Here is a 27,021-nt window from a genome sequence, read left to right as displayed (position 1 = left end):
GCTTTGTTTTCATATTCCACCCCTCTCTCCTTCTCCTCTGCATCTGCCCCAATCCTGCTTGGTCTTCAAGACCCAGGACAAACGCTTCTCCATAAAGCCACTCCTACCACCTCTGGCTGAAGGAACTTCTCCATCCAGGAAATCCTTTAGCAATTACTTCTGTAAAATTAACTTGTCAATTAATTATGTATTGTCTTGTGACATTTCTTCCACAGCTTCGTTGAGTTGATATTTAAGTCTTACGTAGTAATTTAACTTTTTACACATGGTCTTTTCCCCTAACTAGATTATAAACTTCTTAAGAAAAGAGCCTTGTCTTGACTTATTTGTATCTCTCTTAGCACATTTTACAGTGTTTTGCGTGTCATCAAATTTAAATAAACGTGTATCTTTCAGATTTTAATTTTCTCTAATGTCAGAGGTATATCAGGAGACCCTTGGAGCTGATGCCCACCCTAACTGGACTGTAAGCTCTCTGAGGGCTGTTTGCTCACCACTGTAGTCCCGGAACATAGCAGTGCCTGGCGCTCGGGAGATGCTCAGCGATGCCAGCTCTTTGTCTGTGTTCACGGTTCACTATGTACTGTTTTTCATCGTCAATGAAGCAGTAGCCTCTAAAATAGGGTGACCATGTGTCCTGGTGTTCCTGGGACAGTCCTGGTTTACACCTGTTGTCCCATCATAATTGTTAACAGTGTTTCAGTTTGGGTGACAAATTATATGATCAGTTACCCTAAAATCAAGCAAACTCAGATGCTATTTCACTGATTCTTTTCAACTCTGACTGTGACCTCCTCTGTGTGTATTGTTCTTGGTTGTTTGCTTTTATTACGTCTTTGTCCTCACTGCTGAATCCTTTCAAGGTCTTCCCTACCCCCTCTGGATCCAGTTAGGTTTCCGTCTGAGCTTGCTTCGGTGACGCAGAAACACAGGTTTAACATAAAGTTATTTGTTTCTCTTTGTCCCTCATAAAAGATGCTTCAAGACTTTGTTTTCTTTCACTAATATGAAATCTGCTTCTTGCATCAGTGCTGGCATCTGAGCATTCTTGAGCAGTGTTGGAAAGGACAAAGTCATGTCTGGAATGAAGGAAAAGAACGTGTGTAGTGAAGTTGTATAATATATTAAAACTTCAGCTCTTTGGGAGTTTGGGGCCAGAAACAAACTGAAACAAATAAACAGTATGTTTGCCAATGTCTTAAGAGAGCCATCAATAATTAATTCTTAATTTTTTACAGATGCTTATTAGAGGATACTGTATAATTAAAGGAACATTCTTATGTTATCTGTTGAATTTGAAGCCCTCCTTTTTTTTAGATTATATTTATGATAAAAATCTGATTTTTTCTTTCTGTTATCTGCCTCTTCTCTCTTGCTTTTTAAGTTTTATATGCTTTTAATTTTTAAGTACAGCTCATTTATTTTTTTGTCGCCTTTTAGTTGAATGATTCTTACAACTGTCTGTTAAGAATCATACTTATTTCAGACTTTAAAATCTATACTTATTTTTGATGTAAATTAGTTAGATGTCAAAATCTAAGATTTCTGGTGTTTGGAATGAAAATTGGAAATTGTTTTAACCCATACTTCATTTTCAGTGTATAGTGATGGAATTAATAATAATAGTAATACAAGGAGCAAGAGATGTACATCTTAAAGGCGCTTATAATCTATTTTGGAAACATTATGCATATGCATGAAACAGCTGAAGAATAATTTTAAGGTAGTTTATAAACAAGTGAAAGATTGTAGCGTTTAAACTATAAAGGTCAGCTCTTGGGAATCAAAGTGAGGGAAGACAGTTACTGAGCGAGAACTCCAGAGAGGGGGTGATTCTTTTCTCCTTGAAGATGGTGTAAGGAGTAGATTGCTGGAGGGGTAAAGAGGCTTTCTGGGCAGTGAGAAGCTTGAGCCAAATTCTCGTGGTGGAATTAGCATGGGTAGGAGACTGGCCTGACAGGAATAGCTTTTTATTTAGGAAGTATCTGAGAGTGTACTGGAAACGTTATGGTGAAAGCCGGAATGGCAAGGACCACTTGAAAATCTTCACACAGGACAAAACCCCACAGGGGGAACAGACCAGGGGAGCTGTTTTCATTGAAGCTGCAGAGAGGCTGGTCCCAGAGCTCCACTCGCCCGAGTCTTGTCCCTGTAGCCCCTGGAGTAATCCCCCGGGCACCTCCAAGGAAAGTTAGCCTCTCCCCAGGACTCTGTAAAAACCAATTTTGTCCTCCTTCCCACAATGTAGTCTCGATAACATTTGTCAACAGATAGTATAAAATTCTAAAATTTTGAGTTATTTCCTCTTGTGCTATTTGTACAAGACATCCAAATCCATTAAACAGAATCTTATTAGAATGAAAAAACAATATCATTAATAAAATGTTAGCAAGCTCCAGCAGACTTGAGCCTACTTACTTTAAGCTTCATTTCATAGAATAAAAGGCACCAAATGATAAAACATTTGAGTTGGTTACAAATGGAATTTAATCTGTATTCTTCCACGCATGAAAGGGAACTCACTTTCTTGGAAAGTTGGTCTTGGAGAATTTTTTCACTAAGCAAAAGTTGGCTTTTCTAAAAGAAGAGGGTTTAAAGAGGGCCAGCGCCAACCGCTGCCTTTCCTTGTCTGCTTTGTCGTTGATTCTGATAGCAGAGCAATGAGAAGGACTTTCTGCTACCTTCACCTTCTGGGGGAAGGATCAAAATATCATTCACTCATCCAATACTGTCCTCGGCACTGGATGGGCAAGCTCTGGAAGGGCACAATTTAATGGTGGCTGTTTGGCGTGATGTTTGCTTTGGTCCAGGAAAGGAAGCAGCAGGGTGTGTCTGCAACCTGCGGAGAAGCTTCCTGGAAATGTGCTGTAGTTGTTTCCTGGGGCCGCCATCACAGTACCACAAGCTGTGTGGCTTAAACAATAGAAACGTATTGTCTCACAGTTGGAAGCTGGAAGACTGAGACAGGCAGGGTTGACTCCTTCTGAGGGAGTAAGGGAGGATCTGTATCAGGCCCCTCCCCCAGCTTCTGGCGGTTTGCTGGCAATCTTTGGCATTCCTTGGCTTGTCGATGTGTCACCCGACCTCTGCCTTCTTCATTTGACGTTCTTCCAGTGTGTATGTCTTTGTCCAAATTTACCCTTTTTATGAGGACACCAGTCATATTGGATTAGGGGTCCACCTTACTCCAGTATGACCTCATTTTAACTAATTACATCAGCAACGACCTGTTTCCAAATAAGGTCACGTTCTGAGGTATTGAGGGTGAGGATTTTAACATATGAATTTGGGGACACAATTCAACACTTAACAACTTCTCAGCCCAATGTTACACCCTACTCCACCCTTGTTCCACCATGGCTGCCCCAAAGCCAGAGTATGACAGAGACTGTGGACTTCCCCCTGGCCACCCGCCCTTGTCTCCTCTGAGATTGCAGAGCCCCGGCATTCTGGCTTAGAGCCACACAGCCACCAGGCTTTGATAAGGTGACTTCCCTCTGGATTTACACCAATGAACCTCCTTCTCCTCCTGCTGTACAGGGGACAGAGTTAGGCATGTCCACGCTGAGGTGAGTGTCAGCCACCAACTGGAGCCCCATCCATGGTTCTCTTCCTATTTGGTAAGTGCCCGCAGCCTTAGGAGGTCGTGTCCTCCTTTGTGGGCCCGATTTAAAGACAGGCTTGGCACCGAGGTCCATTGGAGAAGTAAAATGGCCTGAGCACATAGCCTCCTCTTTCCTTTTTAAGCTGCTTTAGTCAGTTTCTCATTTCTTCATTCTCCTCTTGAGGATATTTATGTTTGAATAAAGGTTTCTTCCCTCACAGCCTGATTTTTCCATCTGCTTGGTTCCTGCAGTGAAGTCTTAACCCTATGTTTGTTTGTCTTCTCACAGCTTGTTGCCATGGGAATGATTATAAGATGGCAAATTTCAACACTAACTTCAAAGAGCCCTGAAAGAGATGGAGAAAATGGGCGGGATAGAAATGTGCTCTTGGCTGAACACATACCTCTGGTTATTGGCAAAAGCACAGTAGAAGGAGAGTTCAGAGTAACAAGGGATACATTGATGTTTAAGTATATGTCAAATGGCTCCCTAAGGCAAGCCTCCTCTTATCTACAGAATAATAAGCATTAGACACCCAGGAATTGGCCTCCCAGGAGGATGAGCCCTGTGATTCACAAATCAAAGAATGCTTTGTGAAGAAGTATGGTGGAGAGGTTGAGTTGGTTCTAGAAGTGGTTGGCTTGCTTCTTGGGTCCCCTCAGCCCACTTGAAGGCACACCTGACACCCTGGGAAAGTGTCCTAGGCCGTAGCCTTGGCTCCAAGTTCTTGGGGGGAGATGAGGCACTGACTTGCCTAGCAGTCTGGTGATATTGTCTGTTGTTCCTGGGTAGAGGCAGGGAAACATCACGGAGAGAGAAAGGCTTATGTTCTTTATTTTTCCTGAGAAAAACTGTTGCACAATAATTAAATAGCCCATCCTCGAGTCACATATTGTTTGGAGGACGCAGGAGCATGGCCTACTGGTCAGAGCTGTCGACTTCCAAGCATTTGAAGTGAAATTGCCCTCATTTGCCTTCCTTTTTATCCAGGTGCCAAGATGCCTTGGCTGCTGCAATCAACCTATGACTACATATTTATGTTTGTGGTTTTTAAAGTAAAAACATCAATTCTTCTCTTGTAATTTATTTTTCTTGTTATTGTCTTTTAGATAAAAATGTATACTCTGGAAGAGCGTGATGTTTTATCTGTTTGGGTTGAAAAGCACGTGGACAGACCAGCCCACTTGGTTTACCATCTCTTGTCTGACTTTACCAAGAGACCTTTGTGGGACCCTCATTACCTGTAAGAATAAATTTAAAATATTTTCTTAATCAACGCTCACATCATGTAAAAGATGATCTCTACATTGCAGTCCATCTCCATTGCCCAACGAATGACCCATTGTTTTACTAAGTAAAGAGTATTTTTTTGAAGCTTGCTCTGCACAGAGAACTGCAGAACTGCATCAGGTGCTACTGAGAGACACAAAACAAAGATTATCATAATCACTTATGTATCATCTAGATTGAGTTGACATGCTTTTCCCACATCTACTGTAATCCTACCAATAACTCTTCAAGGTTGGTATTGTTCCCGTGTAACGAGAGAGGTCCCAGACTTGCCAAGGTGGCACAGGCAGTAAAGCCACAGAACCCGAATTGGAACCCAGCTCTGTCGGGCTCTGAATTCCACACTCTGGTACTGTAATATGCCGTCTCTTGGCTCTGGAGGAAGTGCTTATCTAATTGTCTTCCAGCTGCCAACTCATGATATTTAATCTGCGGTTCCTTCTTCTCTGTGGAGCAGCACTCTCCGTGAGAGGCTGGGAGGAAGCTGTGTGAGCACCAAGGTGAAAGGCGTCCTTCCTGCTCCTCCTGTCTGAGCAGGGCCCACTCCTGTCAGCCCACAGCTCTTACTTCTGTTCTTTCCTGTCTCCTGCATCCCTAACCCAGTCTCCTCCACTCTCCCTCCTTTCCTGGAACACAAGGAGCTGTGCACCTTGTCACCGCACTGACAGGGACGATTGCTTTCAGGCCACGCCCCCTTCTCCAAGGAGTCCCAGCTCCCGGCTCTTGTGCTCAGGGCCTCATGGACACCTTGCTGAAAGGGAAGGATTGGGGAGATGGGCTTCCTATCATATTAAGCATTACCATTTACTTCCTAATCTTGACAAGGTAGAGGGTCATCTCTAAAATGTCTAAAACTTAATGAGATCAATATCATGTAATAGACAATTTAATACTACTAAAGTGAAACATCTCTGGGATCATGTGTTATGTTTGCATTAGATGCCAGAATGATATGTCCTGCTTGATGCTATCGTAATAAAACTCTCCAAGAGAAGAGGAAACACTTCATGATTTTGTTGCATCAGCATTTGTAGATGCTCTATGATACAAAGCTTTTGGCCAGAACAATGCCTAAACTTTGTTGTTAATTCTTTTCAAATGTTTCTCCCAGTATTTTGTGTGTCACCTGACATTGCAGCCAAATTGAACTTGAATGAATGGAAGAATGAATGAATGAATTCTAATTCAATTTACTTTTCTTGTGCACCTACTGTGATTCAGGTACTGTGCCAAGTGTTTTCATTGAATCCTCACAATAACCCCATAGGCATTATGAGCTACGTTTTGCAGAGGAAAAATTAGTGACTTGACTAACATAACATAGCTACTAAGTGGCAATCTGGGATTCAAAGGCAAGTTGTTTGACTGCAAGTTTAGTGCCCTTTCCAGTAGATCATATTCCTTTGCCTGAGAGTCTTTCTTGGACTTTCCATATAATTCACGTCTTCAAAATATTATTACTTGATTCTAGAGAAAAATAATTTTGTGGAAAACAACTAAATGCCTTTCTCTGAAGTGTTGAGGGCAGTGACCTTAGAAGCAGATGGCCATCATTCTCTCCATCACATGCAGAATTATTCCTTCCGACCAAACAGCTCTTTCTAAAGACAGACTTTGAGAAGTGATGCTGGCTTTGGGAGGATGAGCAGAAGGGTGAACGTGGACACCACTAATGAAGTTTTGCAAACAAACGAAAGAAGTTAGTGCCCTATTCTAGCAGGTAGAAAAGTGCAGCCTTTCTTTCACTGTTCTGTTTACGTAGGTCCTGTGAGGTCATAGACTGCGTGAGTGAAGATGATCGAATATATTATATCACCTGTCCTATGGTGAATGGTGATAAACCCAAAGACTTCATAGTACTTGTATCACGAAGAAGGCCTCTCCAAGACGGGTGAGTATATGCAGTTCAAGTGTTATAGCAACATTTATAGTATAGAGTAGAAAGAAAAAGTTGATATGAAAATAAGGAAGTCAATATAGGCATTTTTGATCTTGAATGATATTCATCTGAATTTTTTCTAGATGGACCTTTAGTTATCATTTTTTTTAAAAAACTACCTATTAAGTACCACCTGTGTGCAAAGCACCATACAACATGCCTAAAGTACTTCCTTGCCTTTTGGTCCATGCACATGCAAAACTGATATTTAGCAAACCTTTGAAACATTCTATTATCAGTAAAAATCCAGTGAGAGCCAAATAAAAAACCAGGAATTGGTTTGGACTTTACAAAGGCTCAGTTGTGCTGGATATCCAAAATGGCTGGCTGCCAGCTAGAGCTGTTAATCAGAGTGTCTGTCTCTGACTTCTCCGTGGGCGTTGGACTTCTTGGAGCATGGTGTCTAGGTTCTAAGGGGAAGTGTCCCCAGAGTAAGTGTTCAAAGAGACAAGAAGTGGAAGCTGCCAGGACAGTTAAGGTGTACACCTGGAACTGGCCAACATCATTTCCAATGTCAAGGCTGGCCTACAGAAATAATCCACCTATGTGTGAATATTAATGCACATGGATGTTCATTGTAGTATCATTTATTATGGCAAAAGATATTATAAATAAACTGAAGGTCTGTCTTATAAATTATGGGAGAGCTATACTACAGAGTACTGTGCCATCATTAAAAAGGATGAAGCAGCTTTAGAGGCACTGATATAGAAACACCTCTAAAGATTTATTGTTAGGTGAAAAATCAAATTATAGACCAATATTTGTAAAATGATTATATTTATCTAAATATCTATTATGTGCATTTGCTAACATAAATATTATATATTTATAAAGAGGTCTAGAGGGGTACACAACAAAATGTTAAGAGTGGTCATCTCTAGGATGGGAGTGGATCATGGCTAGGGTGGATTGAAGGAAGACTTCTATTTTCTAGTCTATAGGGTACTCTATTGTTCGAGGGTTCTTTAAAACAATGGGTATTATTTTTTCATTAAAAAAAGAGACTGAAATTGCAACCCATTCGGGCACAATAAAGCCAGTTTGGAGGTTGACTCCAGCTTTGTGGAGTTATGCAAAGCATATGTAATTCTTAGGCAGAAAACACCTGTGGCCCTTATTACTCTTTCCTGCGCTTGAATGTAGCCATAGAGAATGTTTTCTAATGCACACCTCTCATCTAGAAGATCTGGGTCTCCGTAGCTTCACTTCTACCTACATAAGTAATTTGCATTAACTGTAGGAATTTATTTTCTAACAACCATTCTTCATTTCTCACAAGAATTTTGAAAATGTCCTTTCGTCTTTCAGTGAGACATACACGGTGGCAATGAAGTCGGTTATTCTGCCGTCAGTCCCCCTTTCTCCACAGTACGTGAGAGGTGAAATCAGATGTGCCGGATTTCTCATCCATGCTATTCACAGCAGTTCCTGCACCGTAAGTTGGTGAAACATCTGCAGATTAATTTGCTCCTACAAATTTAGAGAAATCTTTTACCCAGATTTACTAATTAATTGTAATTCTGTAATGTGTATCCACACCAGGAGAGTCCTAAGGTCATCCTTTCCAATCCATTCCAGAAGGTCCCCAGAAGATTAGGAGTGTAGGCTCTCCTACACCAACAAGATTGAGATCCCTGCTTGAAAAGCTTCAAGTTGATAAGAAATTAAAATATTGTATTTTCTTTCTGAAACAGGTATCTTACTTTAACCAGATTTCTGCTAGCATCTCTTCTTACTTTGCTGGAAATCTTGGTGGCTGGTCAAAATCCATTGAAGAGACAGCAGCCTCCTGTATACAATTCATAGAGAATGCTACTGATGATGGGTTGATAAGCGGATTTTAAATGGTAAACTTTCAATTACCTGCCATTTGATTTCTCACTTTCAATTCCAAGCACCCTTAGCCCTGACACGTGGCAAGCTTTTGGGCCACAAAATAATTCAATCAGTCTAAGCAAAATGCAGTTACAAAATGGTTAAAAAACAAAATGCATCCCAAGTCAAATACCAGTGATTTGGATTAACATTAAAAGAGCTTTAAAACTGTGTTTTAGATCATTTGTGGCTCTGTTGCCTTCTAGGGGCACAGGCTATGGAAAATTGCCTATATGAATCATCGTGTGTTCTGTAAAATGGTGCAAATTTGGTTAAAATGATCATAAAAATTTTTAGGCTATAGAGGTGAAATGTGTTCTGTTTGAAATTTTATAAAATTTTATAAAATAAAAAATGATAAGTTGGCTAGTTGATGAATAGTGTGGGATTATTCCATGTTCAGCCGGTGTCTGTGTGTCAGGAGCATCTGACAAGATGTATTACCTGTGTTAGAGCTTTAAATTAGGAAGACATTAAAACCTAATGGGACCCAATCAATTTTAGTAATAGGAACTACTTTACTAGTGTCATTTAACATATATTCCAGGTGGCTGACCCATTTAGGATCTATTGCTATATATACACACACGCAAAGTACCTGAAAAGTGTGATATTGCAGAGAAAGAGAATGTTAACTGAGCTCTTCTTTCATAACTATTACATTAGCACTTTATTCCCTAGACTTCAACATTTATTATTCTACTCTGTGTGTGATTTGTCTTAACTCATAAGACAAACCGGGAGATGTCGAGTTAGCCTCCTCTACAGGACAGCTTCTAAAAGCTGAAGGACTTCTCCGTTAGAGTTTAGAGCACTAAGGGGTCAGATACATCCTGCTGTTAGTTTGTCAGATCTCTCCCTCTGTTCTCCCTGCTTACGCCACCTCCCATCCACTCACTCACTCTAAGTCTGGTTGTAATTATTCTTATTATCTGTGTCAGCATGTCTTCATTTATATGAACTTTGGACTGCACTCCAATTTTATGAATTAACATTTATATACAATAAGAAGAGTGGATATGTAGATTAAAATGATTATAAATTACATTTCAGTAGTAGAAAGAAAGATTTTTGAGAATATTTTTAGATTTTAAAAAAGGGGAAAAAATGAGCAGTAAAGGGATTACATTACACTAAAATTTTGTGTGCTAAAATTTTAGACCTCTGTTACAATTGAAACACTTCCAACTACTGTCTGTCCTAGGTCTTTGAATTTATATTTTTTGAAACTTTTTCCTGAACAGTAACAGAAACATTGTGAAGCTGAAGAAATAGGCTAACTTTGGCTGGATCACTTCTAGACATGAAGATGTTGTCCACTCTAATTTATAACACAGGCATAATCTATACCAGCAATCTCCAACATGGTAGCCACTAGCCACATGTGGCCATTTAAATTAAATGAATTAACATTTAAAAGTCAGTTCTTTGGCCACACTGGCCCCAATTCAAGTATTATTAGTCACATGTGGTAAGTGACCATATTGGACAGTGCAGATGTAGAACATTTCCATCATCAAAGAAGATTCTTTAGATAGTACTGGCCTATTCAACTTCTCCCAGTCTTATAATGCAGGCAGGTCCTCATGTTTTCTCGTTTTCATCTATCTGCATACCAAACTGTCCCTTCTACCTTTTCTAAAAGAAATGCTTCTGATCAGAGACACAGGGCTCACCCATCTGGCTCTTCCTTGGATCAGTCAGCATGGTCGAAGTTGAAGTGCTCACTTTCGGACTACTGGACTAAAGAGACTTGAACAGGGCATGACACTGGAAAAAACAGCAATGCATTCAGGCTTTACTTAGGGCATCTCAAAAAGTTTAAAATCTATTGCCTGAAACCATGCCACAATTGACTAAGGCATTCCTGTTGTAATTCAACAACAGCCCTTGGGCTTACAGGGCTACAATGTAACAGCTCTTACATTTCCTTTGTTGGAAATATGTCTGACTGCTCTTTCATTCATTCAATAAATATTTATTAAGAGCCTACTTTGCGTTAGACGCTTCTAGGCACTGTGGGTTCAGCAAGGAACAGAAGCATACTCATTACATCATAAATAAATAATATAGAATATTTAGGAGATAAGTGTAATACGGAAAAATAAAGCAGGGTAAAGGAGGTGGGTGCAGGGGAGGCGTTGGAGGTGGTTGTTCATATTTTAAACAGGCTGGTCAGTGGGCTTCACTGAGGGACATTTGAACAAACACCTGCAGGCAGAGAGGGACTGAGCCACGAGGATCTCTGCCTGTAGCATGTTTCCCACAGAAGGACTAGCTCCGGCAAAGCCTCTGAGATGGGAACATTTCCGGCACATTCTAGAAAAAGCAGAGACGCTGGAGAGGCTGGAATAGAGTGAGAGATAAGTAAAGAGAGCTGAATTAAAGACAGCCTTCCCCTGCTCTCTTTTGTGCCCAGGCTTTAAGCAAACATGACTGCTCCAAGGGTAAGCAGTTAGGCTGGTTCATCAGCTGTCACCCTCAGCCCCCTGCAGACTAAGGACAGAGGAAACATAAAAATGCAGTCATGCTTATTTTTTCCTTTGGAGTGTCAAAGTATCCTTAAGGAACACTGGAGATTTCATGCCTTTCTTGACCGTAAGGGTTTTCAAGTGCTTCTAACAGGACTGAAAGCTTTTTGATTAAGAAACGAAGCTCATCCCTATTAATTCTTCCTGGTTTTAATGCAACTGAGTTTCTGTTCTCAGTTTTTCTATCTTCTTTTTTAAAGAAGAAATCTAGGGTGGAAAATGTGAAAATTGATCTATATAGTTTAGAATATAGTTTATCCTTGTACTTGAACACCTCTAGGAAATGATGAACAATTTTAATAAAAATTAAAAGAAACCAGAGTATTTTTATGTATACCATCATAAGGTTTTTTCGTATTTCTTATTACACATTTCAGAGATAACATTGGAAATTTTTATTGGTATATAGGAATAGTTTTGAAAATATATGTTGAAAATGTATATGTTGAGGAATAAGTTTTATGGTTTAGAATAAATTATTAAAATGTAAACTTTTGCATTTGGTCATAATTTACTCCACCCATTTGAAGGTTATGTAACTACTGGGACAGGCAGTTCACCGTGGGCCCTGAGTGGTCTTGCAGGTTCTTGCTGAGTGTGTCAAACTACAAGACTCCTCCATCTCCAGATTCTGAGCAATATCTGCAGCTAGTCCCATAGGCAACTAAGTAGGTCAAGGTGACCACAGAATGACTTCAGTGTAACTGTTCACTCTCTGGGGGGGAAGGGGCCTACCTTGTTTGCTGCTTGCCACAGTGTTTGCAACTTGCTCAAAGAATGCTGGGCCCTGAGTTCCTCAGCTGTGACGGAAACCCACGTTGTCTACAGCAACCATCTGGGCCCATCTGTCACCCTGTGGGACTTAGGGGAAAAGGGAAGCAACACAAATACACTGATATCACGCTGCTTGCTGTGCCATGAGTAATACAGTCCTTTGTCTCTGAACCAAGAGTCTCTGCCGATATCCGTGCAATAACAACAGACTAGCTTATTAAGAATCTCAGACCCTTCACAGTTCTTGACAGTAACCCATCTCCAGATTCAAAAGTCAGAGAAATATCAGATTCCAAATGCCCTTCTTATTTTATACTGACAACTATGATGTACCATATATAAACTACACCTCTGATGCCGTCTTTCACTTCCTCATTTTGTGACATTTTTAGGGACATTTGAAAGTAGATTAGAAATTAACATTTCTATCATTTCCACAGCTCATTACCCCTCTCCATGTCCTCTCTTCTTTCCTTACCTGGCTTAGATTCCATGGTCCATCATTATAATCACTCCCTGGAAAACACCTGTATCTCTTTCCTTTCTTTCAACTTGTCTGGCAAAACCACAACCATGGTTAAATTATTCATAATATCTTACCACTGCACTGAGCACCTGAAAATTGTGGACTGGTCTCACTTGAAATTTATGACCTCAAATTTCAAAAGGGCATTCAGGACACTGATAATCCTACTACATTCCCCTGTATGTTTGCTATTTCACACTGCCTCCTCTTCCTTCAAACTTCTCATGTCTGCTACTATCCCTCAATTCACCAACTTTAGAAAATACTTCATTGAGGAAAATATAAACCATTAGGCAGGAGTCCTCTCATAGTCCCATCTATGCACCTTCCCCATCTCTGCCATCCCTCCTATTACAATGGATGAAATCTCTCTTCCCCTAGCAAAGAACAGTTTCTCCAACCTTCTCCAAGGCTTCCCTCCTTCAATTCTCTTTTTTCTCTGCTTCAGAAGTTTCTTTACCTCCCCTGGATTATTTCCATAGCCAATATTATCTCTTATTTTAAAACAAAGCAAAACAACACTTCACCTGATCCCATTTCCTAATTCCCACCCCATCTCTATTCCAATGATCTATAAATGTGGGCTTCACATCCTTACTCCATTCACCTGATCATACTTCTGCCTCCACTACTCCACAAAGACTTCTCTGATCAGGGTCACCTATGTCTTCCATATTGCCAAAACTAACAGCCCTGTTCTTAACTTGTTTAGCCTTTGACCAGCCTCCAACAAAGTTGACTAGTTCCTTTTTTTTGCCACATTTTCTCCTCTTGGCTTCTATGATGTCATACTCTTGGATGTCCTCCTATGTCACCAATCACACTTTCGAAGCCTCCTCTTATGGTTCTTCCTCCTCCCCCAGACCTCTAAATATTAGACTGCCTAGGGCTCTGTCCCTGGCCTCGTCTTTATCTCCATTCCTCAGTGAGTCCACCCAGGCTCTGAGTTTTAAAAGCCATGTACTTGCCAGTAACTTCCAGATCTATGTCTCTAGCCCTAAACACTCCTGAACTCCACACTGTATATCTAACTACTCACTTGACATTTCCACTAAAATAATAGCCATCTCAACGTCAACATTTTCAAAATAGACCCCTTAATTCTGCCACCTTTCCCTCCATAAATCCCCCTTCCTTCAGGCAATCTTTTCAGCTCTGTGTTAAAAATATAATCAGAACCAGACCCCTTCTAATCAATTCCACCACTACAACACGAATCCGAAACAACATCTGTCTGGATCATAACCTTTCTGTTTCTATTCTTGCCTTTCCCTTCACTCTACTATCAACCCAGCAATCAGATCATGTCACATTTCTCCTCAAACCCACGAAAAATTTTGCATATCACAGAGTAAAATCAAAGGCTTATAATGTTCTATAAGGGTCTGTGTGGTACATTGGACTATTTTTCAGAAATATTCACTCCCTCACCATCATCCGCATCTCCATGAATGGAGTGCACTATTCTACTTTGCCTATAGACTTACCCTCTTACCTATCTGTCATTGTCATGAGAAAATCATGACAGGGCTAGCCTGCTGGTCCCAGGAAAAGGAAGAGAAACACAGGGAACAGAGTTGCTTCATCTGAGCCTAGCTTAGATCAGCTGACCCCAAACCAAACTTCATATGGATGTGAGCAAGCCCAAATGAGATTAGCAGAGCTGTCCAGGCAAGCCCAGCCTAGATCTGACTCACCGGCCTGAGCTAAATAAATGCTTATTATTGTATGCTTCTGAGACTTTGTGGTTGTTATGCAGCAGAAACTAACAGGTAGAGCCTATACGACCCCAGTTAACTGTCTGATCTTCTACTAGTTTATCCCTCACTCTTTTCCAGCCATATTGGTCTCTTTGCTGTTTTTCAGCTATACCAGGCGTGCTCCTCCTCAGTATAATTGCATTTACCTATTACTTCACATCAAGATACCCAAGGCCTACTCCCTGTATACCTACAGGATGGAAGATTATGGATGAACCTTGAAAACATTATGCCAAGTGAAGGAAGCCAGTCACAAAAGACCACATCTTCCTTCTGCCCCTCAAATATGGCAAGCACATTTCCTCTTTAGGGGCTTTGACTATACCCTCTCCCTAAATGCTCTTCCCCATTATCTGCACAACTGGCTCCTTCTTGTCATTCAGATTTCAGCTTAAAAATCTTCCCCTCAAAGGCCTTCCCTTGATTATCCAGTCTAACGTAGCATCTTCTCTCTGTTAATTTCCTTTATACCACTTATTCATTTAATTCACTCATTCATTCAACAAATGTGAATGCTCTTATGTGCTGAGCCCTTCTGGGGCTATAGTAATCAGCACGAGTCAAAATTCCTGCCCTCATGTAACCTATAATCTGGTGGAGAGGGGACAGATAAATAGCGTTAGGTAGGGATATAAAATATGGAGAAAATTTAGAGAGTAAGAGAATGAAAAGTTATTGGGACGAGGAAGGAGCTGCTCATTCCCACAAGGCTGGTTGTAGACAGACTCTCTGTTAAGCTGATAGTAAAGCAGAGGCCTGAAGGAAATAAGAGGGGGTTGACTATGAGGGCTTGGAGCAGGGAATGTCAAGAAAAGAGCAACTTGAGATTCAAGCTGATAGGCTTGGAATATAATTGGAGTGAAAAAAATGGCGACAAGAAGAAAGGAAATTAGTCTTTTTTTTTCTTTCAGCGGAAGTAATGAGATTGTTTAAAGCTATTATGAGTTTGAGGTGTTAGTGGAACATCCAGGTAGCAACATCCAGCAGGCAGGTGAGAAGACGGGACTGAAGCCGGGGATATTAGGGCTAGATGTAGATGCAGGAGTCAGCCACAGAAAAGTGAAAGATAGCTCGTAAGATGAGATGACATGTCTGAAGGACTGAAGAAAGAAAAGAGTGCTAATGACTAAGTCTTAGGGGATTCAACCAAATATTTTAAAAATGTAATAAAATATCCCTTTCTGATATAGTGATGTTTTCGATACGTATTTCTTCCCTAAATCTGTCCATTCTTCAGCCCCATCAGAAGGCACCTGGCCTTGTTCATCTTATTCACTGCCACAATCCCGAGTGCCTAAGAGAGTACCAGGAACACAGTAGGTGCTTGGGAATAGATAATGAATAAACAAATAAATTAAATGTTTGCCTTCCTCTTTTGGCATTCTTAGGTAAGAAAATAACCAAAATCTATCATTCCTTTCAAGCAACATACAACCTCTGAGGACCAGAATTTCTGTCTCTGGTGAATTTCTTTGACAAAGCGTCCATACACTTTTCTAATGTTACATGCAGCACCTGTGATTTATGTCTAATGATTTCACTAATTTATAGATTAAAATGTAAATAAAGTAACCGAAAGACAAAATGGACACTAACATCCCCCCATTGAATACATAAAATACTCGACGTAACTTGCAGCTGACAGGTTTTCGACTCTCCAGAGCCCGTCACTCCTGAGAGGACAGGTGACATAAATCTGGGTGTGTTTGAACTAAATGACTAAGGCAGCAGTGCTTTTTCCAGCTGCATGGCTTGTGCAATTCCTTTTAAATGACACTCATTTCCTTAAGTTCTGGGATGCTGAGTCGTATTGTCATGTTTTTCTCTCTCACTGAATATAGAACAGCTTCTATTAAGACTAGAACTGTTGAGTTGTACAGACATTAAAACAGAGAAGTGTTTCTTATTTGGTAAATATTTTGCTTTTGAAACATCAGTAACTAATCACAGCTGTTTCCTGTAGTTACAAGTGTATCCAATCAGGTAAAATTCCAAATGAAACACACAATCCACCAGAGTCATTCCATTATACAGTACAATGGGAGCCTTAAGCCTCGCGAAATGTATGTATTAAGTATGCATGTATTCATCAAAATCAAACAAAGAAGCTAATGGGTCTCTGATTAGTGTTCTAACTCTGTTATGGTGATACTTGCATCTCACCCTGGCTCATCTAAAACATGTGAACAAAATGCTATTAAGGTTGATATACAGTCTGTTACGTGCCATCATTCTGGTTAAATACTCTAAACTGAATTTTGGCTAGAATTTCTCTCTTAAAAATCAAGGGCCAAGAAAGAGCTGCTGTTACGTTGAGGTACTCTTCTATTTTAACCTCAATAATTTGTAATTCTTTATGTCAAAACTAAAACAAAAATTAACCAAAATTAACCTCATCTAGGATTCATATAGGATTGTGTTCCCAAAGGGATTGTTACATGGACATTAATGGACAATGGCTAGTTCAATCCAGAATTAGGTATTCAGAAAAATAAGCAAATAGCAAATGTTTTTATTAAATATTTTAAAAATACAGCAGATTCTGTAGCAGCTTATAAATAAATTTCTAATATAATAAATTGATACTTTGAACCAAGAAACAACATAACCCCAAATTCATTGCCAAATGCAAAGCAGTTACCCTTTATTTAGAGGTGGTTCACATTAATGCATAATTTTGTTTTTAAGAAAAAGATGATTGTTACAATCAGGTATATAACCACTTAGTTACCCTAAGTTCTGTTAGTAAAAATAAGTTCTTTTAGAGAATCCAATTTAAACATCTTATACTTTTCTTCAGTGATTTTCTCCTAACAGTGGTAGAAGTATTCCTCAATGGATAGAACTCAGCGAACTGTGTGACCAGCCCCAGATCACACTGATATCTACACTACGGGTCTCTATGGGAAAGCCCAGCTCCAACTTGTGAAGAAGGCCCAGTTCAGAATGTTTAACAATGAGCTGGAAACTAACAACAGCACTAATCATTATCAAAAATTAACAACTTTAGGTATCTTTGTTTTGGGTTTCTGTGGTTTAGGCACATCCAAAATTTCTTCATAGTCCGCACTCATTCCTTTTGCCCAGCGACCAACTGTGACCATTCGATCTGTAAATGAACAGACAAGTCAGAATGTAAGGAAAACAGTAATCAAATACATCCACCCAGATTGGTGTTGGTCTAGCGAAGAAACCAAGTTTGACATGAATAATCACAAGGAGGGAAGACTCCATCAGTAAAGGAAAGTGAGCAATTCTGTAATTGATTATAACCCTTGATTTCAGAGTACCACAGGCAATTTCTCATCCCAATTAGGGAAATGCAGCTACTGCTTTGCAATGCACAAATTGATGAGAAAGCTCTTTCATTCTTTCCCAGAGTTCATCATTATCGTCAATGAATTCCAAGAGTCTGTAAACAGCAAGACTTATGAGCACCAGTTTTAAATGCGCAAGATTCCACCTGTGAAATTATACAACATCTGCTTGTCAGTCTTGTCATTTGGAAAGTGGCAATCCTCCCAGGAGGGAGAATTCAAATTCCACTTCATCATTTCAATCTCACTGCCTACAATACAGTAAAGACCATCTTCTTCTAGACAAGACTGTAAACAAGAACTCTTAGTTTTCAAATTTAAACCTTAGGGGTAGCAAGTAAGAATGGGCAGACTTATTTGTGTAGTACTGTGACTATTTGAAATAAAAAGAAATGTGCTTTTCTCCCTAAGAAGCACTACTGGGCTATCCTACTGTCTTGCTTTCTCTCACATAGGATCATCATCATTCTAATCTTGGTAAACTAATGTAATAATGGTCTCCACTTCCTCAAAAATCTGCCATAGGTCTGGTGAACATTTATGAAGTTTTTGATGACCAAGAGTAGTATTTCATTAGGTAGAAAATATAACCGGCCAGATGCTGTGTGGATCACACAATTTTAATATTTTTGCCAGTTTCTGCAACCAACTCTGAATCCTTCAAGTACACACAAAGTATATATGAGAATACACAATCATAAGAATATTGAAAGTTATTTTTATATTTCTTATTTTCTCTTAGTGAATCAATACTTTACGTAAAAGAATTGGCTCTACTATTAAATTCATTAGTTAGCAAATATAAACATTTACAAATAAGCTGCTTCATAAAATCAGGGTCCTTTAGGGCTTACTGATCACTATCTTTTTTCCCACCTGAGAACACCAGCTAATGCTCAGTTAGTACTGTGTCTACTGCTGACAGAGAAATGATTGAGTCATCACTGCAGTAGGAAACCAGGTTGCCTTAAAAAATCAGTAGTACCTCAATGAGTTATTAATAACAAAATTCAGCAAAAACAGAGGAATACCAATCTCACCCTTCCTAAATGGACGCCCAGAGAGCTCACCTGAATTCTGACTTTCAGGGCAATCTTTCTTAAAATGTTCCACAGAGCCACAAAGTCTGCAGCAACCACCTATTAAAAGAAAAAAGTCATTGAAAACCTCTCACATTTACATGGCGCTTTTAATGTCTCAACGCACTTTCATGTCTTATCTGCTCCTCCCAATCATGCAGTTGTAAAGGCAGCTGGAGCCAGGCACACAGGCGGGTGCCACCACTCCTATTGATAAGCCCATTCTTATCCTCCTGACCTCACAGAGCACTAGACTGCACCCAGCCACCATTTCTGGCACCTGGCCGTCAGGGGAGACGTGGGAAAGAGAAGAGAGAGATGACGGAAGGCACGTGTCCTCTGGAGTGTCCACGACCCGCTGCACAGAAGCCTGGATCTTAACCATGGTCACACAGGCAAGGGTGTATGAACTCTTGAACCTGTAAGCAACATTTGTGTGCAGATACTTTTTGTGAGAAGGATGTCCATAGTTTTTATCAGATTCTCTAATGATCAATGACCCCAAAAAAGGTTAGGAACCACTGCTCTGCTGCACAGGTCAGATTGGGGTGAGCAGTTACAAAAGGAATGAAATTAACTTTTGTTGCAGTGCCTTCTATCTGCTAGGCACCCTAACCCTAAAAAAAATGGCAATATGCCTACTTTAAGGCAAATTTACTTTAAGGATTGTGAATTACAACACACATGATTTCTAAAATGAGTCTATACTTAATGGTCAAACACTATTGCTTAATGGTCAAGCATTATAAGGATCATGCTCAAAATATTAAGTGACTTACTCAGGAAAATGACCCTATAGGACATAAACTTGGTTGAATTCTCACTTCTATGTGATCTTGCTGTACTTTTTTATATCTAGTCATTTTAGTTGACCATCCAAAGCCACCTTTGCTCATTAGTCATAGTTTTGACCTGTTTCCTAAGTTCAAAACTGAAAGGCACTTTTGAGCACTTTCCAGGCCCAGGCCTCTTTATTGTTGTAGATGCCATAGTGAAATAGAAGTGGCACCTGAATAATATATTTTAATCCTCATAACTCTTCAAAGTAAATACCATAATTTATCAAATCTAAGACATCACTGATTATCAGATGTATCGTTATTTTACATACCTCTCAGAAAAAAAAAACAACCCTGCCAACTATGTGGCACCCACCAATCATCAGATATATTCTCAGTTCAGAGATATTAAAATGGGAAAAATCTGCATCTTAGAGTCAACGAAATCCAGTTTTTTCACCTCCATTTCATAGGTGAGGAAACTGAGACTAGAGAAGTTAAATAACTTGGCCCAAGTCCCACAGCTAGTGGGCGGCGGTGCTGGGGCTCCAACTCCAAAAGCTGTGCTTTTTCACTGCATTTCTCCAAGGAAACCCAGGACAGGAGCCGGATGATCTAGAGCCTGATGGGACCAGCCATCACTGTAACAAATGACACTTTAACACATGATATTGTCCTCCTCAAAGCTTTAGACATCACAGACTTTATTGTGGGGACCTTAAGACATTAGCTGAGCTAAAGATAAGAAAGTTACATGATCCTGTGCCAGACAATTAACTAAGGAAAATATTCAGAAACAAAAATTACTACAAATATGAATAGTGTGTGCCTGCCCTTCTACCCAAAATGGTATGCTAGGCTAAGATTAAATTCACCACACTATCTTTTAAATCTTACATTAGTTTGAGATATAATCGCTTTGCTTCTGTTACGTTTAAAAGTAGATATTTATAACATACTCTCAGAAATGGTGCTGAAGCCAGCACAAAGAGTTTAAAATATACACCTTAGTTTTTTCTGATTTATTAATACATCAAGTCATATTACACAAAAAGTCCAGTACATAGAATAGTGCTTGATAAAAATAATGAAATTCTCAAGGTTTTGCTACTTATTCAAAAATTTATTTAAGAAATGATTAAGAGTATAAAATAAATCACAGCTCTGCATGATGACGCACCATTTCGACATATGAGGGTAACAGTACTCACCATCAGCATAGAGTCCTTTGGGATTATCAGGACAAGATCTGGACAGGTGACCCATTTCCCCACAAACAAAACATTTTGCAAAAGGAAATTCACCTGTAAGGATCAACAGTTCCTGTTAAGTTGGTTATGCATAGTACAAGTCATGTGATTCATATTGTTCTTGAGAAGAAAACATACTTGTTTTTACATAATTTAAAATTTAAGAGGGCCGGCCCCGTGGCTTAGCGGTTGAGTGCGTGCGCTCCGCTACTGGCGGCCTGGGTTCGGATCCCGGGCGTGCACCGACGCACCGCTTCTCCGGCCATGCTGGGGCAGTGTCCCACATGCAGCAACTAGAAGGATGTGCAGCTATGACAGACAACAATCTACTGGGGCTTTGAGGGAAAAAATAAATAAAAGGAAAAAAAAAAAATTTAGAGGCCGGCCCACTGGCGTAGCAGTCAATTTCAGGCACTCCACTTGGGCAGCCCAGGGTTCAAAGGTTCGGATCCCAGGTTTGGATGGACGCACCACTTGTCAGGCCATGCTGTGCCAGCATCCCATATAAAGTAGAGGAAGATGGGCATGGATGTTAGCCCAGGGCTAATCTTTCTCAGCAAAAACAGGAGGATTGGCAACAGATGTTAGCTCAGGGCTAATCTTCCTCACAAAAAAAAAAAATAATAATCTCATATGATTTCAAAGTATTAAGTGGCACATTCGTAACAAACCCTGTCAGCAACAAAAAAAAAAAACAACTGGCTACTTATCAGCCAATTTCCCCATTAATCAAATCAAAAACTGATAGGAAAAAAACATACCAAGAGCTGGGTCTACTTTAGCCTTGCACTTGGTGATTTCATGCTCTGTGGATCCACACCGATAACATATTCCAGTGCCCATATCTTGATTCTCAAGGGCGGCTGGGCAATCTGCAACCCCATGGCCAGGTTTTCTACAGTGGAAACACACCTGGGAAAACAAAAATGTGAGTTTCCACACTGCAAAGACTGTTACCAAAAATATCTTTAAAACGTTTCCCATTTTAAAGTTATCTAGCTCTTTTATTTGAAATCCCAATATTTTATCTGTGGAAAAAAGTATTCCTCAACAATAAGAAATGTCATTTTCATCAGAGAGTCTCAGTGCTTTTGAAAACCATCAATCCATAAACCCATCAATCTCAGACACAAAGTTATAAACGACTTTGTAGGAGGTAATTGCTTAGGTGAATTAAGCAAATATAGACTATTTGGTTCATTAATGGGGATGTCTGCATTAGAAAAACTGAGTTTCTAGAGAAGACAGACAATGGACATAAAAATTATCACTCAAAATTAATACTTGCATTTTAAAGTTTACATAACTGAATGAATTGGGGTCAAATGATTCCATTTAAATTATTATTCAATTCATAACATATTTCATACCAAAAAGTATACTTTATAGTTTTTATATCTTTAACACATATTCTTTAATATTCAGAAACTGACAGAGGTTTCATTTTTATAATATATACACATTTCAAAGGAATAATTCTAAGATGAATTATTTGGCTCCAACATAACACTGAACAATGGTTTAGTTGCTTTACATACTACCTAGCAATTTGGAGGATATTTTTTGCTGCAATGAATGAGAACATCAGCCATAATCAAAGATGGTAGATATTTAAACTATTTTATTTAAATTGGAAAAAGGTATATATATTTCTTGGATAACAAATAGTTCATCATTTAATTTTTTTTTTCAAAATAAGCACAGGTTTTTTTTTAAAAGCAAATTCAACAGGCAAAATAAAACATATATCGCAACTACGTCCTCTCTTTTTTGTCTGTTTAATAACATACTGGAAAAGAATGAGTCCCTTTATTCTTCAGTAACTTTTACATTTAGAATGGAGCTGGTCCAAAAAAAGAAAATGAATTTATTCTACAACTGCAGGAAAAGCTACTGCTAAAAACCGGATCACCAACATAAGAAGTCTTGGATTCTTGGTGAAGTGAAAGTGGTTTCTAGTAACCTGACAATTCACTGATTAGGTTTTACGTTTAAAACCTAATCTTCACCAAATACAAATTTCTTGAATGATTCTTAAATTTAATGTAGATGGGATTGTGGAGATCAGACAGGTAAATTTCTGTATCTTAACCAATTTATTAGCAATCAAGAACTGATGCTTAGAATGAAGTATTAAAAAAACAACAAGAAAATGAGTTGAAAGTAGGTCACAACAAGCCATATACTATTTAAAGTACGTTTTAACATAAAGCATTCCTTTTTTTTGAAAAACGTCTTTCTCCCTTAATTATAAACATAAAACTTCTCTTAAAAGGTCACAATATTAAGATTTTTCAAATAGTATGCAATTCACCATAGTGCCTACATCAATGAAGTTATCTTTAAGTTAAATTAACTTGACTTAAAAATATTTAAAAATAATTGTACAATTTAAACAAAACTATCCTGATCCAAATAGAAATGATGATCTTTTCTATCCAAATTTATCCATAAGGAACGTTTCATCAATATTATCTATAAATAATTATCTTTAAATATGGCACTGCATAGAACTAATCCTGCAAATAGTCAGAAGCCATATTTATGGAGGCTGTAACATTTCAAGCCTGCATTGGTGCAAACAATACTCTATATTCAGCAATTCTAATAAAAAAATGAAAGTGTAAAATGGCAACAAATTGTGATTCTTATGTAGAATCCTGCTAGAAGACTTAGGAAATTCACTTAGAGAAGGGAAAGAATTATACTAAGTATTTCATTTCTTGTGTCTGACATAGTTTAAAATCTAGGGCTAGGCACCACAGAAATAAACCTGCAGCCTCCAGCGTTTCTCTGAGTGTAATGGGCAGGGAGGGAGCAAGGACAGGGGAGAGTCTCAAGGAGTTTTAACGCTCTTTCACTGCTCTGTGACTAACTCGTGTAATTCTTATTAGCTCCCCTTCCTGTGCCTCAGTTTTTCATGGAAAAGGATAAAAGAACACCCTTTCCAAATAACTGGAACCACAGATATTTAACCTGTTGTACTTAACCTTCCTCCTTATTTGGATCTTTTTTTAAAATGGCTGTTTGAAAAGGGCTATTGGAAGGCAGGGGTGAGAACACAGGTTTTGAAGCCAGACTCTGGGTTGAATTTCTTTTTTTTTTTTGGCTGGACTACAGCCCATTTAGGTTCACATTTATTTATTAACACATATATAGTGCCAGCCACTATTCAAATAATCAAATATTAACACCTTTTCCTGAGTTTGAATTTCACCTCTGCTACTTGTTAAGCGGCTTTCAACATCATACTTAACCTGTCCGCACATCAGCGTTTTCTACCCATAATATGGGCATAATTGCCACCTTCTTTGCAGTGTTGTCGTGATAATGAATCAGCGCATCAAGTGTCTAGCATATAGGAGGTGCTAAACAAGTCCTAGTGTTATTACTAGCCCTCAAAAAGGTGCTTTATAAATCTAGTAAGTAACAGCAAACAGACTCTGCTAAAGTGTCTATGTGTGAGTGTATGAACAACATGTATAAAGTAATGTTTTGGTAGAAGTGATCTTACCATTGCATTTTTCTTTGCTGCTTGTCTTTTTAATCGTCTTCCTTCCCGACGACTATCTTTCTTTAAAGCAACTGCAATTTCTTCCCTTACTTCCTGACTGTCTGTTGCTATCACTTCCCCATTGTGAACCATCTGTGAGTTCTGTCTTAGGTATTCCATGAATCCATTCACATCTTCATTTAAGTACTCCTTTTTCTTTTTGTTCTTTTTGTGTTTTGCTTTCGGTGCATCACTTTTAAGGGACAGTCTATTGGCTTCAAGGTGTTTACTCTTTGGTACGTTTTGGCTTTTTCCCTCCAAGGACCCCTTCTTCATGTCCTCCCATGATGTTGCAGGCAAGGGTCTTTTGTTACGTGTGGTAGTAACTCGTGCCCACCTGGTCATGGTTTCATCAGAGGTACCTCATAAATCTTTAAGACAAGCATGGCCAGTTAGTCATCATTTAAAAGAAAAAAACTAAAGATACATGCTATATCACTATATCACATATGCCCATGTGTTAAAGCTTTAATTATTAAAATACTTTTTACTTCATTTATATATCTATATATTTCATTCTACAATATGCTGCATAGATATGTCTGTAATGTAAATCTAGCCTTTACCAGAGAAGCCACCACACCAGTAAAAAGCAAAACAAAAAACACGCGTATATAAATACTTACTTAAAACTGGAGAACAATTCATTAAGAAACCAAATTATTTCGCAAAAGTTAAATCACTTAGTAATACTACAGTGAATGAAGTTACTCTTCCCAAATTCTGCAGTTTTCCTAGCCGTTTATTTTCCTATCTCTAAGGCCCAGGGCTACTTTCTTCCAACCTTCCTGCTTAGTCTGCCATTTCAACGCAAACAACCGCCCAGCAACTAGCTAAGTACACAGGAATCCTGTCCTGTGACATGAAGTTTGTCATCAAACTCTTTCCGGCAGATGGCTAAGTACAATACTACATGCAAGTGTTGACAGTCGCGTGATGACACCGGGTCTTTCCCCTCATACTAATCAGAGGACAAGCCACTTCCAGCCCAGTGGTTTCAAATCATCTTCAATTATTAAGCCGCACCCCTTTCCGCGCAGCAGCTGCCGCACAACCCGGGTTAAAACCTCCGCGCCGGCCGTGGGGAACACCCCTGCAACAGCAGCTGGGGGCGGAGCCAGTGGGTAGGTGTAGACGCTGCACGCCAGCTCACTGCCTGCGCGCACACGCAGCACTGCAGCTCGTGCGACTGTGGCAGTGGGGCCTGGAGCTGCGCAAGAGGCGGCGGGTCATCCTTCTCCTGAGTACGTGCGAGGGGGAAGCTCTGGGGCTCAAGCCCCGGTCGGCGGGGGCCGCTGGACGTGCCGGCCCGAGCGGCCAGCGCCCTATGGCTGAGGCCGGGCCCTGCGCCCCCGGCCCCCACAGGCCGCGGCGCCCGGCACTCCAGCCCCACCTGGCGCGGGGCACTCTTGGGGACCTAGCTGCTAGTCCCTCTACCCTGCCGCCAGGTCCCCGGGGACGAACGAGGGGACTACGGCGTCTGGGAGCGCCGGGGCCCCACCTCGCCCCGCTGCTTACCACGCGCGAGGCCTCCAGAGCAGCGGAGTTGGCGTGCCAGAGATGCCCGTCCCGCCCCCACCGCCACCGCCGCGGCGTCGCGCTCGGGACCGGAAGCACGTCGTTCCTGAGAGCGCGTCACTTCCGGAGGGTCAAGCCGGGGCTGGCGTGGAGTCCCGCAGTCGCGCAGGCCGGGTTCCTGCGCGGGTAAATGTGGCGGAGTAAAAGCGGAGCGCCTCGTGTGTAAAGGGCGCTGCGCTGGACGGGGACACAGAGACGGAGAGCGCTCAGTCCGTGCTGTCTGGAACTCACGGCTCAGTGGGCGAGATGGACGGCAGGGTCAGTGGGGTGGGAGACACCGGAAAGGCTTCCTTGAGAAGGTGACCTTTGAACTTGACTAAGAAATACAAAAATGTGGTGACACTGGCGGCGGGAGGGAGTTAAGCCGATTTCAGACAGGTGTAAGGTAAAATTATTAGCGCAGTGGGCGTGCCAGAAGTCTAAAAAAAGACATCTGGGGCCCCATTGGGTGGAGGGCGGTGCCTTCTGGTCCTTCTGCCCCGTGCTAGTTAAGCACGCAATTGAAATATCACACCTGTGGCCAAAGACGTTCTCTTGGTAAGAGGAAAACCCTAGTCTCCTAAACAACTTATTTCGACAGCCCTTCCCAGACGCCTGCCACCACCAATTGTGCCTAGTGGAAAAAATGGCGTTATCACATCCACTCAGTTCACCAGGCCCGCTGCTTCCATCCCCATCATCATGCTCGATCCATTTTACCACTTAAATATCTGTCCATCTGTTTATCTCTGCTGCTGCCTCCCTTGTCCCAGGTTTCGTCATGGCTCACCTGGATTACTGGCAGCTGTTCTGGGCATCCGGTCTTGCTCCACTCCCCTCTAATCTATTTTTCATTTCTTAGCCAAGTGAACTTTTGAAAGTGTTAATCAGATTGTTGCTCTCCTGCTTAAATCTTGGTGTAGCTTGCCATTGTTCTTTGAAGTTCAAACTCCTTAACACGGTATTAAGTCCCTGCTAACTTCATTAGCCTCACCGTGCACGGCCTTGCCCTCTTGAGCTCCGTGCATAGGAACCTTCTCTCAGTTTCTCCAATGCCACATGTACCTTGCTACCTCCAGGCCTTTACATGTGCTGTTCTCTTTGTGTGGTGGTTCTCCTTTTCTTCTAATTAATTTCTACTCACTCTTCAAGGCTTTTAACATTTTGTTCTCAAGTAAGCCTT

The 27,021-nt window shown here is 40.4% G+C and overlaps 2 protein-coding genes across 3 annotated transcripts in view; one reads left to right on the top strand and one right to left on the bottom strand.

Moving 5' to 3' along the window:
* ACOT12 (acyl-CoA thioesterase 12) overlaps positions 1 to 9,051 on the top strand; it is a 41,130-nt gene extending 32,079 nt beyond the window's left edge. Inside the window, exons 12-15 of the mRNA XM_058524249.1 lie at positions 4,715 to 4,848; positions 6,658 to 6,786; positions 8,146 to 8,272; positions 8,532 to 9,051. Of these exons, the coding sequence (XP_058380232.1) occupies positions 4,715 to 4,848; positions 6,658 to 6,786; positions 8,146 to 8,272; positions 8,532 to 8,681 (540 nt within the window). The 3' untranslated portion in view covers positions 8,682 to 9,051. The remainder of the gene's footprint in view (positions 1 to 4,714; positions 4,849 to 6,657; positions 6,787 to 8,145; positions 8,273 to 8,531) is intronic.
* Positions 9,052 to 16,793: 7,742 nt separating this feature from the next.
* ZCCHC9 (zinc finger CCHC-type containing 9) lies at positions 16,794 to 25,840 on the bottom strand. Of its 2 annotated transcripts, none has more exons than XM_058524110.1 (6): positions 25,800 to 25,840; positions 24,243 to 24,652; positions 21,490 to 21,640; positions 20,690 to 20,782; positions 18,691 to 18,759; positions 16,794 to 17,412 (listed from the first exon to the last, which is right to left on the bottom strand). In XM_058524110.1, exons 2-6 carry the CDS (start codon positions 24,624 to 24,626, stop codon positions 17,294 to 17,296), a joined length of 816 nt encoding a protein of 271 aa, XP_058380093.1. In that variant the 5' UTR covers positions 24,627 to 24,652; positions 25,800 to 25,840; the 3' UTR covers positions 16,794 to 17,293. The 2 variants fall into 2 exon arrangements, with proteins under 2 accessions (XP_058380093.1, XP_058379997.1); XM_058524014.1 differs by lacking the exon at positions 25,800 to 25,840 and adding an exon at positions 25,308 to 25,353.
* Between the last annotated feature and the right edge of the window lie 1,181 nt (positions 25,841 to 27,021).

Source organism: Diceros bicornis, chromosome 1 (genome assembly GCF_020826845.1).
Source record: "Diceros bicornis minor isolate mBicDic1 chromosome 1, mDicBic1.mat.cur, whole genome shotgun sequence".
Lineage (NCBI taxonomy): Eukaryota > Metazoa > Chordata > Mammalia > Perissodactyla > Rhinocerotidae > Diceros > Diceros bicornis.
This window is presented reverse-complemented; position numbering and strand designations above follow the sequence as displayed.

What these genes read in the sequence shown, in the direction of transcription:
- ZCCHC9 (XM_058524110.1), bottom strand. Translation starts at nt 24,626, where the DNA reads ATGACCAGGTGGGCACGAGTTACTACCACACGTAACAAAAGACCCTTG. An exon ending in TAAAGTAGACCCAGCTCTTG is followed by an intron (nt 20,783 to 21,489) that starts GTATGTTTTTTT and finishes TGATCCTTACAG; the next exon opens with GTGAATTTCCTTTTGCAAAA. An exon ending in CCCTGAAAGTCAGAATTCAG is followed by an intron (nt 17,413 to 18,690) that starts GTGAGCTCTCTG and finishes GTTCATTTACAG; the next exon opens with ATCGAATGGTCACAGTTGGT.